At 37.5% G+C, this 17,643-nt stretch overlaps 1 protein-coding gene and 1 pseudogene across 7 annotated transcripts in view; both read left to right on the top strand.

Moving 5' to 3' along the window:
• KLHL2 (kelch like family member 2) overlaps positions 1-17,643 on the top strand; it is a 115,961-nt gene that overhangs the window by 77,710 nt on the left and 20,608 nt on the right. For 5 of the 7 annotated variants that reach the window (XM_045055707.1, XM_045055705.1, XM_023252701.2 and 2 more), the window contains 2 exons: positions 10,565-10,674; positions 16,784-16,900. In XM_045055707.1, coding sequence (XP_044911642.1) covers positions 10,565-10,674; positions 16,784-16,900 — 227 coding nt within the window. The remainder of the gene's footprint in view (positions 1-10,564; positions 10,675-16,783; positions 16,901-17,643) is intronic. The other 2 variants (XM_045055708.1, XM_045055706.1) reach the window with 1 other exon arrangement.
• LOC102900108 lies at positions 55-8,012 on the top strand (annotated as a pseudogene).

Genomic DNA, 17,643 nt, shown 5'->3' with positions numbered 1-17,643 from the left:
GTGTATTGCTGGGTACACAGTAAGGGGTGGATCTGTCTGTTTAAAAGAGCCATGATGGAGATCATGTGGAGACTAACAGCTGGAAATTCAAATATTGAGTTTGGGGAGAGAGGTTGGATCTGGGAGCAACCATACTGGAGTGCTAGTTAAAGATAACTGGGACACAAAAATGTGGATGAGATACTTAAGGGAGAAGAAGCAGAGAATGAAAAGAGGGCTCAGGGCAGTCAGAACTGTAAGTAATACCCAGTTTTAGGGAGCTGAAGGAGACAGACTGAGTGATCAGAAAGATTAGAGGGGCACCTGGCTGGCTCAGTTCGTAGAGCATGTGACTCTTGTTCTTGGGGTTATGAGTTCAGGCTTGAACTCACATGTTGGGTATAGAGATTACTAAAAAAAATAAAATCTTTTAAAAATTTTTTTTCAAAAAAGTATTAATAGAATCCAAACTGGGAGAGAGTGACCTTAGGGTTAAACACTGTGCAGGGGTTGAGAAGTTTTAATCTCAAGAAAAGGACTTCCAAAGAACAAATTCAGGGGAAGAAGGATGGGCCAAAGGCTGTGTTACAACAGATAAAGACGTGAGTGTGAATCAAAATACAGAGGCTTCATTATTAAGATCTGCCCTAAAGAAGTTTGGCATAAAGGCCAGCAAAGTGGGGCAGTGGCCCAGGATGAGGAGGGTAAGCAATTGTTTTTTTCTTAGGACAGCATTTGTCCACTGAAGTCAAGACAGTAAAATACATTGATTGTCTATAGCAATGCTTTTGTTTCTTATTGGGGAAGAAAACTAGGCCTAGTTTGGGAATATTTTGGTTTTTTTTTTCTTTGTTTTAAAAATTTTAATCATTAATATTTTCATATGATTAAAAAACTTTTTTTTTTTTTTTTTAGGTTTAATTTGAAAGAAAGAGCACAAGCAGGTGAGGGGCAGGGAGAGAGAGAGAGAGAGAGAGAGAGAGAGAGAGAGAGAGAGAAAATCTCAATCAGGCTCCACACTGTCAGTGCAGAGACTGATGCAGGGCTCAAACCCACACACTGCAGCATCATGCTCTGAGCCAAAATTAAGAGTCAGATGCTTAACCCACTGAGCCACCCAGGTGCCCCTGAAACATTTTTTTTTATCACAGTGGCATAAGACATCCCTGGTTTTTGCCCCACCACCCCCAACAACAAATATTCTGTATCTATCCATGAACAAAGTGTTGCATATTTCCATATGTTATCATATTACTAATAATTAGGATCTTTTCATTTCAGCTTGCTGAACTCCTGTCAACATTTCTTTTTTTTTTAAGTTTATTTATTTTTGGGAGAGGGAGAGAGAGAGAGCGCGCACAATCAGAGGGTAGGGTGGGCAAAGAGAGAGAGAGAGAGACACAGAATCTGAAGCAGACTCTAGGCTCCGAGCTGTCAGCACAGAGCCTGATGCAAGGCTCTAACTCACGAACTACAAGATCATGACCTGAGTCAAAGTCGGACACTCAACTAACTCAGGCACCCCTGTCAGCATTACTAAGGCAGGTCTAGTGATGGTGAATTACCTTAGCTTTTTTATCTGGGAAAGTATTTCTCCTACATTTATGAAGGACAACTTTGCCAAATATTCTTGGTTGGCAGTTTTTTTGTGTCTGTTTTCTCTCAGCACCTTGAATAGATCATCCCACTCTCTCCTAGCCCATACAGTTTTTGCTGAGAAATCTCCTTGATAGCCTTATGGGAACTCCCTTGTGTGTTACAAGGTCCCCCCCCCTCCCTTTTTTGCTTTTAAGATTATCCTCGGAATCTCTAGCAGGGCTGAAGGAAGGTATTACTCCAGTAAAGATTGGAGGAGATGATTGCTACTTCAGATGTAAAGACAGCAGCACACAACGCCAAGAAACATGAAAAATCAAGATAACGTGACACCACCAAAAGATTATAGCAATCTTCCCGTAACCAAACCCAAAAACATTGAGATCTGTGATTTTCCTGATAAAGAATTCAAAGTAGCTGTTTTAAGAAAACTCAATGAGCTACAAGAAAACGCAGATAATTCAGTGATTTCAGGAAAACAATACATGAATAAAATGAAAAGTTTAACAAAAAGAAATCATAAAAAAAAGTTTTGGAGCTGAAGAATTCAGTGAATGAAATGAAAAATGCAGTGGAGAGCAACAACAACAGACTTGATCAAGCAGAAGAAAGAATCCATGAAATTGAAGACAGGAAGTTTGAAACTATCTAGTCTGAGGAGAACAAGGGAAAAAGAATGCAAGAATACATGATCTATGAGAGACCATCAAGAGGACCAACTGGTGAATCACTGTAGTTGAGAAGGAGAAGAAAGGGAGAAGGGGCAGAAAGTACATTTAAAGAAATAATGGCTGAGAACTACCTGAATCTGGATGAAGATTTGGATATTTAAGTTCACGAAGCTTTTGTAGGACACCAAACAAAATCAACTTAAAGAAATTTTCTTCAAGACACATTATAATAAAGCAGTCAAAAATCAAAGACAAATCAGTAATCAAAAACTCCCCAAAAGAAAAGTCCATGACCGTATGGCTTCACTGATGAATGCTATCAAACATTTAAAGAATTAACACTAATCCTCCAATTCTTCCAAAACATAGAAGAGGAGGGAATATTCCCAAACTCATTTTGCAAGGGTTAAAACTACCAAAGCCAGATAAGGACATTATCTGAGAATACTGTGTGAGAATTTCATTGAGCCCAGGCATTCCTGTTCTTCCAGGCATTCTGAGGAAAGCCACCTGGGAAAGAGCCATAGTGAGCTCCTGATTGTCCTCTGGCTTTTTCCTTCCTCTGGGCTCTCTCATGTTCTTCCAGAGAATGAGAAAGCTATAGCCCAATATCACTGATGAATATAGATGCAAAAGTTCCCATTGAAATATTAGCAAACTGATTTCAGCAGCTCATTAGAAGAATCATGCATCATGATCAAATGAGAGGATTCAAACATAGTTCAACATCTGCAAATCAATACATGTGGTACAACACATGAATAGAATGAAGGATAAAAATTATGTGATCATCTCAGATGCTGAAAAAGTATTTGACAAAATACAGCATCATTCCATGAGACAAACTCTCAACAAATTAGGTATAGAAGGAACATACCTTAATATATTAAACCTTAATATAGTAAAGGTCATGTATGACAAACACATAGCTAACATCATACTCAGCAGTGAAAGAGCTGAAAAGTTTTCCTTCAAGATCAGGAACAAGGATGCCCACTCTTACCACTCCTATTTACCATAGTACTGGAAGTCCTAGCCAGGCAATCAGGCAAGAGAGAGAAATACAGGCATTGAATTGGAAATGAAGAAGTAAAATTGTCTTTGCAGTTGATATGATCTCATATATATAGAAAATCCTAAGATTCCATCAAAAAAAAAAAAACCTTAGAACTAATCAACAAATTCAGTGAAGTTATGTGATACAAAATCAACACGCAAACTTGACTTTCTGTATGCTAACAATGAAATATCTGAAAAACAGATAAACAATCCCGTTTGTAATAGCACCAAAAACAACAAAATACTTAGGAATAAATTTAATCAAAGAGGTGAAAGATCTGTACATTGAAAACTGCAAGACTTAGATGAAAGAAATTGAAAAAGATACAAATAAATGGAATGACATCCTGTGTTCATGAATCAGAAGAATTAATATTATCAAAATGTCCATACCATCCAAAGCTACCTATAGATTCAGTACAGTCCGTATCAGAATGCCAGTGGTATTGTTCAACAAATAGAAAAAAAAATTCCTAAAAATTTTATGGAATCACAAAGGACTCCAAATAGCCAAAGCAATCCTTATTAAGAAAGAAGAACAGCTTCCTTCCACATGGTCATGCAGAGCTAGTACCCACGCCTGGAATCAGCCACAACCTTAGTCGTGCCCACCGCCTGCCACCTTTGGACCATGGACCCCGCAAAGTGAGGAAGCTTTGGGGCCTTTGTGAAAATGTGTAAGCAGGACCCGAGGGTTCTACACACTGAGGAAATGTGTTTTCCATGAGTGAGTGGAGCACCTGCTACCCATAAAACTAAATGAGAAGACCATATCAAGGAAGAAAACACAGTGAGAAGGCAGAGGAAAACAAAGACAGATGAACCTTCAAGTGAGGAAAATGATCTAGAAATTGACAATGGTGGTGTGATTGAACCGGATACTGATGCCCCTCAAGAAATGGGGGATGAAAATATAGAGATAACTGAGGAAATGATGGATCAGGCAAATGATAGAACAGTGGCTGCCATTGATGCCCTGAATGATGGTGAACTACAGAAAGCCACTGACTTGTTCACAGATGCCATCAAGCTGAATCCTCGCTTGGCTGTTCTGTATGCCAAGAGAGCCAGTGTCTTCATCAAATTACAGAAGCCAAATGTTGCCATCCGAGACTGTGATAGAGCTATTGAAATAAATCCTGATTCAGCTCAGCCTTACAAGTGGTGAGGGAAAGCACCACAGACTTCTGGACTACATGATCTTGCCCTTACTTGTAAACTGGATTATGATGAAGATGCTAGTGCAATGCTGAAAGAAGTTCAACCAAGGGCCCAGGAAATTGCTGAATATCGAACGAAGTATGAGCAAAAACTGAAAGAGCAAGAGATCAAAGAAAGAATAGAAAGGGTTAAGAAGGCTCTGGAAGAACATGAGAGAGCCCAGAGGGAGGAAGAAGCCAGAGGACAATCAGGAGCTCACTATAGCTCTTTCCCAGATAACTTTCTTCTTAATGCCTGGTAATTTTCCTCAAGGAGTGCCTGGAATGGCAGGAATGCCTGGGCTCCATGAAATTCTCAGTGACCCAGAAGCCATGCAGTATCCAGAAGTTATGGTGGCCTTCCAGGATGTGGCCCAGAACCCAGCAAAGATGTCTGGATATCAGAGCAACCCAAATGTTATGAATCTCATGGGTAAATCGTCAGCCAAATTTGGAGGTCAGGCATAATGCCCTTCTGACAAATAAAGCCCTTGCTGAAGGAAAAGCAATGTAGACCACCTATTGGATGTTGCAATAATACAAACCCTGGAGGAGAAGGAGTCAGCGTCCCTCTGACCTTCTCATGGAGAAAGCTGGGGTGCTGTGAAGATAATCCCTACCCTTCTGCCTCGCATGCAACTGAAACATTTTACAGTGGCTTGCCATTAGGGTGTTCATTCAGATAATGATTTCCTACTGGGAATTACAAACTTTAAACACTTTTTTAACCTTAAAAATATTTTAAAACATATTAAAAGGGTGTGTTAACCCCTACATTTTTCTTTACTAATGATTTCAGTTTTTTCCCTTTGGGTTAATTGGGCAAGGAAGATACTTTTCAGTATGGAAGATTTACTGCTCAGCTTGTGTGAAATAGAGGTTTATTAGCAGGAGGCAAATATAACATTTAAATAGATGCAGTTTGAGTTGGATATATGATTACTGAGGCATTTTGACTTGTCTTTTTAAGTGCTTTATTTTTTAAACATGATTTATTTCAATGAAACCATTGGGACTACCAGTATTGCAGTAGGACCTGGGCAGGGGCCGGAAGTACTGGCAGAACAGCAGCAACCTTGCTCCTTTTATGTGGCGTTGCCCTTGTGCAAATGCATTTATGCTTACACTGGTGAGGGCATGATTTTTATAATGCTGCAGTAGGGTTGGATTTCTTAGTTGTGTTCTTGTCTGATACAGAAAATAAATGTTTCACATTATTTCCACACAGGGGAATACTTTTCTTTTTAGATTTCTGTGTTTAGAATGACCTTTCCTGGTCAGAAAATGCCCATCTCTTGGTGTGCTTTCTACTTGTTGTCACCTCCCCTCCCCCGCCGCCCACCCTTACTCTTTTTTGGGGTTAAAAGTAGTCCTTTTTTTTGGTGGCATCATCACCGCTATAATCATTCACAGCATAATTATGCAAGCATAGTAATGCTGGGTTTAATTTAATATGTAATACATATAGTGATTACGTAAGCAGTTGTAATTTCTTACTTGACCAAAAGATTTCATAGTTAAATGTTAGGTTTCCCCCTCAGTGAAATGTTACCATATCAAAAGATGTTGGAAAGAGGGATTCCCTTTGTTTTTTTTTTGTTTTTCAATATATGAAAAGTATTGTCAAATTGGTTTCCATACAACACCCAGTGCTCATCCCAAAAGGTGTCCTCCTCAATGCCCATCACCCACCCTCCCCTCCCTCCCAGCCCCCATCAACCCTCAGTTTGTTCTCAGTTTTTAAGAGTCTTTTAAGCTTTGGCTCTCTAAGAGGGATTCCCTTTGGTGTTTAGTCTTCTACTTAGGAAATATTTGTTATAGTTGGAGTTTATCTTCCATTATTCATCTTCATATTTTGGAGAGCGTGAGGTTTGAATTCATTGATATACATAGAAGGGAACCAAACTTGTGGTCCAGCATGAATTATAAAATTGATGAGTTCCATGGTTCTTCAATGTGGAGTTGATGGTATTATGAGTCATTGTGCTCCTATTCAGCTCTTAAAAATTACACCATACCTCCGTCTCTCCTGTTTCTCCCTCCTTCTCCTCCAAGAATAAAGAAATGATAGATTTTCTGTTGCACATTTTACCTCTTACATTTATTAAGTCTAAGTCCAGGAGTGGTACCAGGAATTGCTAAGTTTCCTCCTATCTTTCAATTTAAAGTGCTGATGTTTAAAAACAGTTTCAAGGGATAAAAGCCTCTGTACTTTGCTTATTTGAAGAGACAGTGATAGGAGCAGTGAATAAAATTCCATGGAATACATTTCTGAAATAGCACATTTCTGAAGTCATAAGTAAGTTGATTCAGGTTCTCACCCTTTGCTGTGCACAAGCAGATAGAAATGCATCTGTTGTATAAGTGAGAAAAGGCTGTCTGCTAACATGCTTTTTAAACCCTTTAAAAATACTCAGCATATAAACTTGCATTTGGGCTTGTCAGTGTTTTTTGTTGTTGTTGTTAATGTGTGTTCTCTCTAAAAATTTCTAATGTGTGCTGTGAATAACTCAAGAAGACCGGTTCCTTTTGAGGCTCCTTATTTAATTTACTTATTTATGTATTAGCTAAGTACATTCTAACATTTCAAGTATTACCGTAAAGGGGTAAAAGTAAAATTTGTGGTCTTCTGAAAATGTGTCCTGTGCTTTTAATTTCCACAAATACGAAGTACCTTCATTTTCATAGAAACTCAGTATCATTTCTAAACCAGAAGTGTTTTTTTTTCTTATGCTAGCAATGCTGAAAGAAAGAAAAGTAAAGGAGTTTTTTTCTGCTTAAAAATATACAGTTATGGGATTTCTAGCTACATTAAAAATAAACTATGGTTTCAGACTGGAAAAAAAGAACAAAAATGGAGGCATCACACTTTCTCATTTCAAACTATATTACAAAAGTATAATAATCAAAAGGGGGCAGTACTGGCATAAAAATTGACATTTAGGCCAATGGAACAGAATTGAGAGCCCCAAAATAACATGGTCGATTAATCTATGACAAAGGAGGCAAGAATATACATTAGGGAAAAGATAGTCTTTTTGATAAATGGTGCTGGGAAAACTGGACAGTTACATGCAAAAGAGTGTAACTGGAATTTCATTAAGCCATACACAAAAGTAAAGTCAAAATGGATTAAAGAACTAAATGTAAGGCCTGAAACCATAAAACTCCTAAAAGAAAACATAAACAATAATCTCTTGACATCAACTTTCACAACGTTTTTCTGGATATGTCTTCTCAGACAAGGAGAAACAAAAGCAAAAATGAAATACCAGAATTACATCAAACTAAAAACATTTACACAGTGAGAGAAACCATAAAAAAAAAAAAAAAAAGAATGGCAACCTACTGAATGGGAGAAGATGTTGGCAAATACTGTATCCTATAAAGGGTTAATATGAAAAACATATAAAGAACTCATGGAACACCTGGGGGCTCAGTCAGTTAAATGTCTGACTTCTGACTGCAGCTCAGGTTATGATCTCGCAGTTTGTGAGTTCGAGCCCAGTGTCAGGTTCTGCGTTGATGGTGCAGACCCTGCTTAGGATTCTCTCTCTTCCTCTCTCTCTGCCCCTCCCCTGCTTGCTTGCTCTCTCTCTCTTTTTCTCTCTCTGTCTCTCAAAATAAATAAATAAATAAATAAATAAATAAATAAATAAATAAATAAATAAATAAAATAACTCCTACAACTCTGTAACAAAAAAACCAAATAATCTGTTTTAAAAATGGACAGAGGACCTGAATAGGCAGTTTTCCAAAGAAGGCATACAGATAGCCAACAGACACATAAAAAGGTGCTTGTTCAACATCACTAATCATCAGGGAAATACAAATCAAAACCATGAAGAGATATCGTCTCACACCGGTCACAATGACTAGTATTAAAAAGAAAAGAAATGAAACGCAAATGTTGGCAAGGATGTGGAGAAAAGGTGTTTTGAGTGCACGCTGGTGGGAATGTAAATAGTTGCAGCCACTGTGGAAAACAGTAGGGAGGTTTCTGAAAAATTAAAGATAGAAATGTTATTTGATCCAGTAATTCCACTGCTGGATATTTACCTAAAGAAAACGAACCATCAATTTGAGAAGATATATGCAACCTTAGGTTTATTGTGGCAAAACAAAACTATATGCCCCCGCCCCCCAGATGTTTATTGCAGCACTATTTACAATAGCCAAGATATGGAAGCAGCTCAAGTATCTATTGATAGATGAATGGATAAAGAACAAGTAGTATATGGATACAATGAATGTGACTCAGCCATGGAAAAGAATGAAATCTTGCCATTTGCAATAATATGGATGGACCTTTCTCAGACAGAGAAAAACAAAAACCATATGATTTCACTTAACATACAGAATCTAAAAAACACAAAATCTACACACATAAGTCTGGAAACAGTCTCTTGAATACAGAGAACACACTGGTGGTTGCCAGAGGTAAAAAGATAGATGGATGGGTGAAATAGTTGAAGGGGATTAAGAGGTACAAACTTGCAGTTACAAAATAAATAAGTCATAGGGATGAAAAGTTCAAATTGGAAATATACTCAGTAATAGTGTAATAACTGCATGATGACAGATGGTAACTATACTTTCCTTGGTGAGTACTGCATAATGTATAGAATTGTTGAATCACTGTGTTGTACACCTGAAACTAATATTAATATTGTCAACTCTAATAAAAAATAAATTAAAAGGATAAAATAAACTTTTTCCAACAGAAAAAAATTGTGTGTCAGATTTTTGTAAATCCACATCATTTTATAATTATCCTAGAGCTGCTTACCATTTTTAAAGTGATTTTGTAAGGAATCTTTTGTAAAGTGAATAGTTATAGGGTTTATGTAAATCCAGATTTTGAAGTGTTTCTGAAAGGGAAGCCAACTAATCGTTTCTGTGGTATGTTGAAATACATTTGAGATAAGTCTTTATTTCACCTAAGGAAGCCTTTTAACAAAATTACTATTAGAATATGGTTAATTGTGAAGACCTAGAAAGTACCTAGGTTTACCTTAGAACTTAGGGATTACAATACACTTAAGAGCTATATTATTAAATCCTTACTCTCTACTGTGCCACAATGCTAGGTGCTTAGTTCATTTAATCCTCACAGCAGTCTTATTACGTAAGGTATTATTATTATCCTTTTATAGATGAGGAAACCAAGGCTCAGAGAAATGACATAACTTGCCCAAGGTTTTCCAAGTTAGTACGTGACAGAGCTCTGATTTAACCTTGGTGTGTCTGACTCCAAAGTGCCACATTTCCTTGTGAGCTCATGTCTTATAAATGAGAGCTGGAGTTTCAGGAAAGGTTACTTTGTAGATGATTTATTCTTAAAGTTGTAAAGTCATTGATTATACTAATAGTTTTTTTTGCTCCCTTTGGAGAAGTGGGAATATTTTATCATTGAAATCAAAGAAAGGTTTTTTTAGTATTTTAAGAATTACTAATTCTACTAGTTTTTGGAAAGGGGTTGAAAGTAAAAAATAGTGTGATTTCATCCCCAGATAAACTGCCATAGAATCCAGAGTTATCTATATTATAAATCAATTCTGTTTTTTTAAATGATGGTCATATATTCAAACTGGCATTTAAAATTTCTTTGTTTAAAGTTTTCAAGTAAAGCAGGTTTCCATCCTTCCTCCATTATGTTCTAGAACCCTCTAATGTTTTACATAATACATTCAAATGTGTTAGTATATAATGCCATATATTTTTCTGATTTATGTAATCAAAAGGTTTTACTGATTTAAATACTGGTAGTCTTATTACTGTGTAAGGAATACATGTTTAAAATACCAACATAAAACACAAGTGATTCAGCTGAGTATGTGATAAGGCAGCCTTTCTGCTCATGCTTCTGCTTTGTTATTCAAGTAGAGACCACTTCCCCAGGTGAGTTTGTTTGGGCTTTGTTAGTTCTTGCTTTGAGGAAGTAAGTTGTTCTTCTCATTCTTAGGTTAGATTTAGAAAAACCTCTTCTTTTTTAAAGCAGCTTGAAGCTGGATAATGGAATGTTGGTGTTAATGGATTTTATTTTTAACCTCCAAACAGAGCAGCATTTTGCAGATGTTGTCCTTAGTGAAGAATTTCTCAATCTTGGCATTGAACAAGTGTGCAGCTTAATCTCAAGCGACAAACTTACCATTTCTTCAGAAGAGAAGGTAAGGAAAAAATTTTTTTCCTAGTATATAGTGATGTAATATTTTTCCTTTCTTTATTTCACTTTGCTTTGTAACTTTGTAATCCTATATGTGTAGTGATAGCCAGTGACCTTTGATCTGTAAGGTATTAAAAACTAAGTCAACTTGTTGATTATCTGTGCAAATTGGTGTGTTTCTTCACTCCATAGTAAGTTCCCTAAATTGCTAGACATTAGAGTTTTGTACTTGACCCCACAGCAAGTGCTTGAACACGTAAAACTGAAATAAGCCCTTATGGGTGCTAGGTTTCTTCCCACAGCTAGATGTCTGTAAAAATTGTGATCTAAATGCAGTATTTCTCAGACCAAAGTAATTTCACCATCATGTGTGTTGGTGGAAGTTACCAGGGCTAATAAAGTTTAGCTTGTTCTAGACTGAACATTTGTGACCATGCTCTTTAGACTGATCCTACTACTTATACTCTGCCCATCCCAGTGCTTCCCTCCTCCCTTCCAGAGCACTGTGCAACTGCTTTGTCTGGTTGTAGCCTCCCATCTTTCCACATTTTGAGCTACCTATGTCAGCCACCTGTACCTTTCCTATTGATGAAGAATCTTCTCTTAGTGAGTTTTCTTCTTTGGATAGGTGTTGTATCCTATGGGAATCAGGGCACAAAAGCTTGTGAACATACTGAGTTTGAAGGAAGTGAAACTTTCTTTCTTTCAATGCTTCACATTTAAAACATTTTTTAAAGGGGTGCCTAGGGGCTCAGTCAATTGAGCATCTGACTTCAGCTCAGGTCATGAGCTCACGGATTGTGAGTTCAAGCCCTCCACTGAGCTCTGTGCTGACAGCTCAGAGCCTGGAGCCTGCTTCTGATTCTGTGTCCCTCTCTTGCTCTGCCTCTCTACCGCTCATTCTCTGTCTCTCTCTCTCAAGAATAAATAAAACATTTAAAAAAAAATTTAAACTTTTGTTTTTAAGTTTATTTATTTATTTTGAGAGAGAGAGCACACACGCACGAGCAGGGGAGGGCCAGAGAGAGGGAGAGAGAGAATTCCAAGCAGACTCCGCACTGTCAGTGCAGAGTCTGATGCAGGATTCAAACTCTCGAACTGTGAGACCATGACCTGAGCCGAAATCAAGAGTCAGGTGCTTAACAAACTCAGCCACCCAGGCGCCCCCCTTGATGCTTTACATTTAAAGTTGTATGAAATTTAGCTTTATTCCTCAAGGATATTCATCCTGCCTGGGCACAAAAAGACGTATTTACTATACCATATGAAAAAACATGCAGTAAATGGTTGTTAGATGTATAATCTTAGCACTTTAGAAATACAGGGGAGAGGAAAACATCACTATTCAGATGCATACAGACGCATATTGAGTGCCTACTTTGTACCAGACACTGTCACGGAGTCCCAGATACGGCAATACTAACAAAATAGAACTCTTTACTCCACTGGAGGGACAACCAGCGGGGTAAATGGATGACTACAGAATGCTGTAGAGGGTACTTAGGAACATTACATCATTCCAGGGATGGGAACAAGATCAGCTTGTTCTCAAAGTTATGATCCAAGTTTTTAAAAATGTTTATGAGTTTTCCAGGGAAGTTGGGATGGGTGGGAATGGGAAGGGCATTCCAGGAAGAGGTACAATACATAAATGTAAAAAAGGCGTGAAAGAATAATTGTATTAGGTTGGTTCTTTGTGATTAGAGTTTGGAATATGTATGGCAGAATGTTGGGAGATAAGATGGGAAGATGACGTAAAATATCTTCTCAGCTGTATTAAAGAAACGTCATCCTTGTAACAAAAAGCCTTTAAAGGGTTTTAAATGGTAGGAGAATGCCATGGTAATACCTATATTATAGAAATGTCGTGAAGGTTGTTTTGATTTTCCACTGCTGCATAACAAGCCACTGCAAAGTGTAGTGACACAAAACAATAACCATTTTATTATGCTCACAATTCTGTGGGCAGAATTCATTCAGGGCATATAGGAACAGTCTGTAGTGTCTGGGGCTTCAGCTGGCTTGGCTTGAGTATCTGGAGATACCAGCATGATACCAAATTAGCCGTATAGCTGGGGTTTCAGTCCGTCTGGACATCCATCCAGAATATCCACGATGGCTTCTTCATTCACTTATCTGGCTCCTGGGCTGAAGTTTGGTTGGTATCTCCCTTTCCTCTGACCTCTTTCTCCCTCCCCTTCCCTACCCTCCTTCTCTGTGGCTAGCTTGGGTTCCTCATAGCATGGTGATTGATCTTAAGTAATCAGACTTGGTTTTTTTTTTAATGTTTATTTATTTTGAGAAAGAGAGAGAGAGAGAGAGCATTAGTGAACAGGGGAGGGACAGGGAGAGAGGGAGAGGGAGAATTCCAAGCAGACTCCATGCTGTCAGTGCAGAGCCTGACATGGGGCTTGAACTCAAAGCACCATGAGATCATGATCTGAGCTGAAATCAAGAGTTGGCTACTTAACTGACTGAGCCATCCAGGTGCCCCTCAAGTAATCAGACTTCTTACATGACATCTGGCTTCCCCTGAAATGAGCATTTCAAGAGACCATAATGAAAGAGAAAAGCTTCTTATGACCCAGCTTCAGAAGTCACACAGTGCTGCATCTGCAATATTTTTTTTTTTTTTTTTTTTTGGTTACACAGGGACAGCTTAGATTCCCTGTGGGAGGTTTACTGCATAAGATGTGGATACTGAGAGATGTGCTTTATTAGGGGACCAGTTTGGAGACCACCTGTCACAGTGGTGATATGCTGAATGAACAAAACCCCAGAAATGGGGTGAGGGACAGATAGGATGTTGAAGTCAAACCAGTGAGTAGTTGGATCTGATTCAGGATGGTAGAAACAGGTGAAGAGAAAGCAGAGCTGAGAAATAGTAGATAGAATTTACAGGATCCTCTATTTCTAGCAGCCAACACATAGAGGTACTTGGTAGGTGCTTGCTGACCGAATAAATTAAGGAGGGATGTTCATTATAATGTAGATTATTTTTAATTTCTCTCTCTTTTCCTGTATCAAAATAAATATTTTTTGTTCCTGGTAATCAACTATCATCATCAAGCATTTTCTACAACACTTTAAAAATTATTGATTATGTGTCTGTCAGTCTGGAAGGAAATTATGTAGTCAATTATTGTCTTCATATTAGCTTATTAGCTTTCTCATAGTTATATGTTGTTAATTTGTAATGACCTTATTTCATTTTTTGAAAAAATTCAAATATTAGATTTTAATATATTCCATTGTGAGAAAAGAAAGTTTATCTATTTTGCAGACCCTCAGTTTAGAAGTGTATGGTCCACATCTATTTGTAAATCTAAAGAAATGCCAAAAATAGTTGTTTATAAGTGTATATGATTTTCATCCCACAACATCACTTTGCTTTAATATTTTGGGTGCTTTATTCCAAAGAGACTTGAAATTTATTTTTTTAATTTAGTTTTTAATTTACATCCAAATTAGTTAGCATATAGTACAACAATGATTTCAGGAGTAGATTCCTTAATGCCCCTTACCCATTTAGCCCATCCTCCCCCTCCAACAACCTCTCCACAGTAACCCTTTGTTTGTTCTCTATATTTAAGAGTCTCTTATATTTTGTCCCCCTCCCTGTTTTTATATTATTTTTGCTTCCCTTCCCTTATGTTCATCTGTTTTTTATCTTAAATTCCTCATATGAATGAAGCCTTATGATATTTGTCTTTCTGTGACTAATTTTGCTTAGCATAATACCCTCTAGTTCCATCCATGTAGTTACAAATGGCAAAATTTCATTCTTTTTGATTGCCGAGTAATACTCCATAGTATATATATACCACATCTTCTTTATCTATTCATCCATCGATGGACATTTGGGCTCTTTCCAAACTTTTGACTACTGTCAATAGCACTACTATAAACATTGGGGTGCATGTGCCCCTTCAAAACAGCATACCTGTATCCCTTGGAAAAATACCTAGTAGTGCAATTGCTGGGTCATAGGGTAGTTCTATTTTTAATTTTTTGAGGAACCCCCGTACTGTTTTCCAGAGTGCCTATACCAGTTTGCATTCCCACCAGCAGTGCAAAAGAGATCCTCTTTATCAGCATCCTTGCCAACATCTGTCATTGCCTCAGTTGTTAAATATTTGCCATTCTGACAGGTATGAGATGGTATCTCGTTGTTTTGATTTGTATTTTTCTGATGAAGAGTGATGTTGAGCATTTCTTCATGTGTCAGTTGGCCATCTGGATGTCTTCTTTGGAGAAGTGTCTATTCATGTCTTTTACACATGTCTTCACTGGATTACTTGTTTTGTGGGTATTGAGTTTGATAAATTCTTTATAGAGTTTGGATGCTAACCCTTTATCTGATATGTCATTTGCAAATATCTTCTCCCATTCTGTCGGTTGGTTGCCTTTTAGTTTTGCTGATTGTTTCCTTCGCTGTGCAGAAGCTTTTTATTTTGACGAAGTCCCAATAGTTCATTTTTGCTTTTGTTTCCCTTGCCTCCGGAGACATGTCTAAGAAGTTCCTGTGGCCAAGGTCAAAGATGTTTTGCCTGCTCTCTCCTTGAGGGTTTTGATGGCTTCCTATTTTATGTTTGGGTATTTCATCCATTTTGAGTTTATTTTTGTGTATGGTGGAAGAAAGTGGTCCAGGTTCATTCTTCTGCATGTCGCTGTCCAGTTTTCCCAGTACCATTTGCTGAAGAGACAGTCTTTATTCCATTGGATATTCTTTCCTGCTTTGTCAAAGATTAGTTGGCCATATGTTTGTGGGTCCATTTCTGGGTTTTCTATTCTGTTCCATTGATCTGAGTGTGTTTTTATGCCAGTACCCTACTGACTTGATGATTACAGCTTCGTAATACATCTTGAAGGATTGTGATGCCTCCAGCTTTGGTTTTCTTTTTCAAGATTGCTTTGGCTATTCGGGGTCTTTTCTGGTTCCATTGAAATGTTAGGATTGTTTGTTCTAGCTCTGTGAAGAATGCTGATGTTATTTTGATAGGAATTGCAAGAGACTTGAGATTTAAATCAAGTAAATAGAACCAAATTCAATTTAGAAAAGTCATCAACAGTGAATTAGATCACGTATCATCTGATTATCACAGCTACCACTTAAGTTCAAGAAGATTAGATAATGTACTTGGTTAAGTGCTTAGTTAATACCAAATGAAAAATACTAGATACATAAAAGTACTAAAAGTGCTTACAACATTAATAATAGAACTACCATATGATCCAACAATGCCACTTCTGGGTATATAGCCAAAGCAAATGAAAACAGAATCTTGAAGAGATCTGCACTCGCATGTGCATTGATTTATTGCAGCATTATTCATAATAGCCAAGATTTGGAAACAGCCTATTGTCCCTCAGTGGATGAATGCATAAGGAAGTATCACACACACACACACATATACAGGAATATTATTCAACCATGAGAAAAGAGGAAATACTGCCATTTGTGACAACATGTGTGGACCTTGAAGGCATTATGCTAATTGAAATAAGACAGAGAAAGACAAATACTATATGGTATCATTTATATGTGGAATCTAAATAAACTGAACTCACAGAAACATAGTAGAGTGGTGGTAGATGGGGTTGAGGATGAGAGACATGGGGAGATGTTGGTCAAAGAGGTACAAACTTCTCGTTATAAGATGAATAAGTTCTGGAGAATGTATCGTATGGTGATTATAGTTAATAAAACTGCATTATATACTTGAAAGTTGCTAAGAGAATAGATCTTGAATGTTCACACCACAAAAAAAGAAGTAATTATGTGACATGATGGAGGGGTTAGCTAGAGCTTTGATGGCAATCATTTCACAATGTAGAAGTCTATCAATGAACACTTTAAACTTATACAATGTTATCTGTCAATTATATTTCAATAAAGCAGGGGAAAAAAGTACTTCTGTCAAATGAAAAAAAAAAAAGAAATAGATTGGATAACTTTTTAAGTACTGAGCCACCCAGGTGCCTCTGAGCCATGTATTAAACTTGAATGTCTTAGCAAGAATTGTATATAAAATGTAATTTCATCATACTTTATTCAGATGCCTTGGTACATAACTCATTACTTATTTTCTTTTCCCCACATTTTCTGCAAGGTATTTGAAGCAGTAATAGCTTGGGTAAACCATGACAAGGATGTAAGGCAGGAATTTATGGCACGGCTGATGGAACATGTGCGGTTACCTTTGCTTCCTCGGGAATATTTAGTTCAGGTAAAAGCATATTCACAACACCTGAATACACATAGCACTTTGTCACTGGGCTGACAGCATGGAGATCTCTGTTACACGGTGATAACACCTGCAGAATGCAGACCACAGGGCGCAGGACAGAATGATAAAGGCACCTGCAGTCCTCGGCAGCTGCTCCTTTACTTAGACCACTCCCCATTCTTGGAATTTACTTCTCCCCACTTCTGATGTGGGCAAGCAGATACTAGAACTTATCGAGGCAGTATTTATGGTAATTTACACATAAATAAATGCACTTGTGGCTCTGTGTCCCTGCTCTGCATCTTCTGTGCTTTCCCTTTGATAGCTTCTTCTGATTGCCCTGCAGAAATGGAGTTTTGACATGCGACCCAAATACCATTGAATTCGACTTCATAGTATTATAGTGGCATGCATTGGGTTTCTGTCTTTGTTTCTAAGGTGAGGAAAACCAGCCTATTTGAAATAAGTAGAAATAAATGGATCTTTAGCAGTCTATGAACAACTTTGAATTTATTTTTTTATTATTAGTATCCTACTTGGAACATTTCAACATTTTTATAATTGGAGCCATCCAAGGAAACCTTCTTTATTAAGAGATTCAATCTGAGCATTTTAGGATTTCTTGAAGCCTCATTATTTATTATGATCTGTATAATCATTGATACTCCACTATTAAGAAAATGAACAGGAAAACCTGTCCTGCATTTAAGGTCAGGAATAGCAGGTACAAGATTTAGTTGTGG

The sequence above is a fragment of the Felis catus genome, chromosome B1, assembly GCF_018350175.1.
Source record: "Felis catus isolate Fca126 chromosome B1, F.catus_Fca126_mat1.0, whole genome shotgun sequence".
Lineage (NCBI taxonomy): Eukaryota > Metazoa > Chordata > Mammalia > Carnivora > Felidae > Felis > Felis catus.
This window is presented reverse-complemented; position numbering and strand designations above follow the sequence as displayed.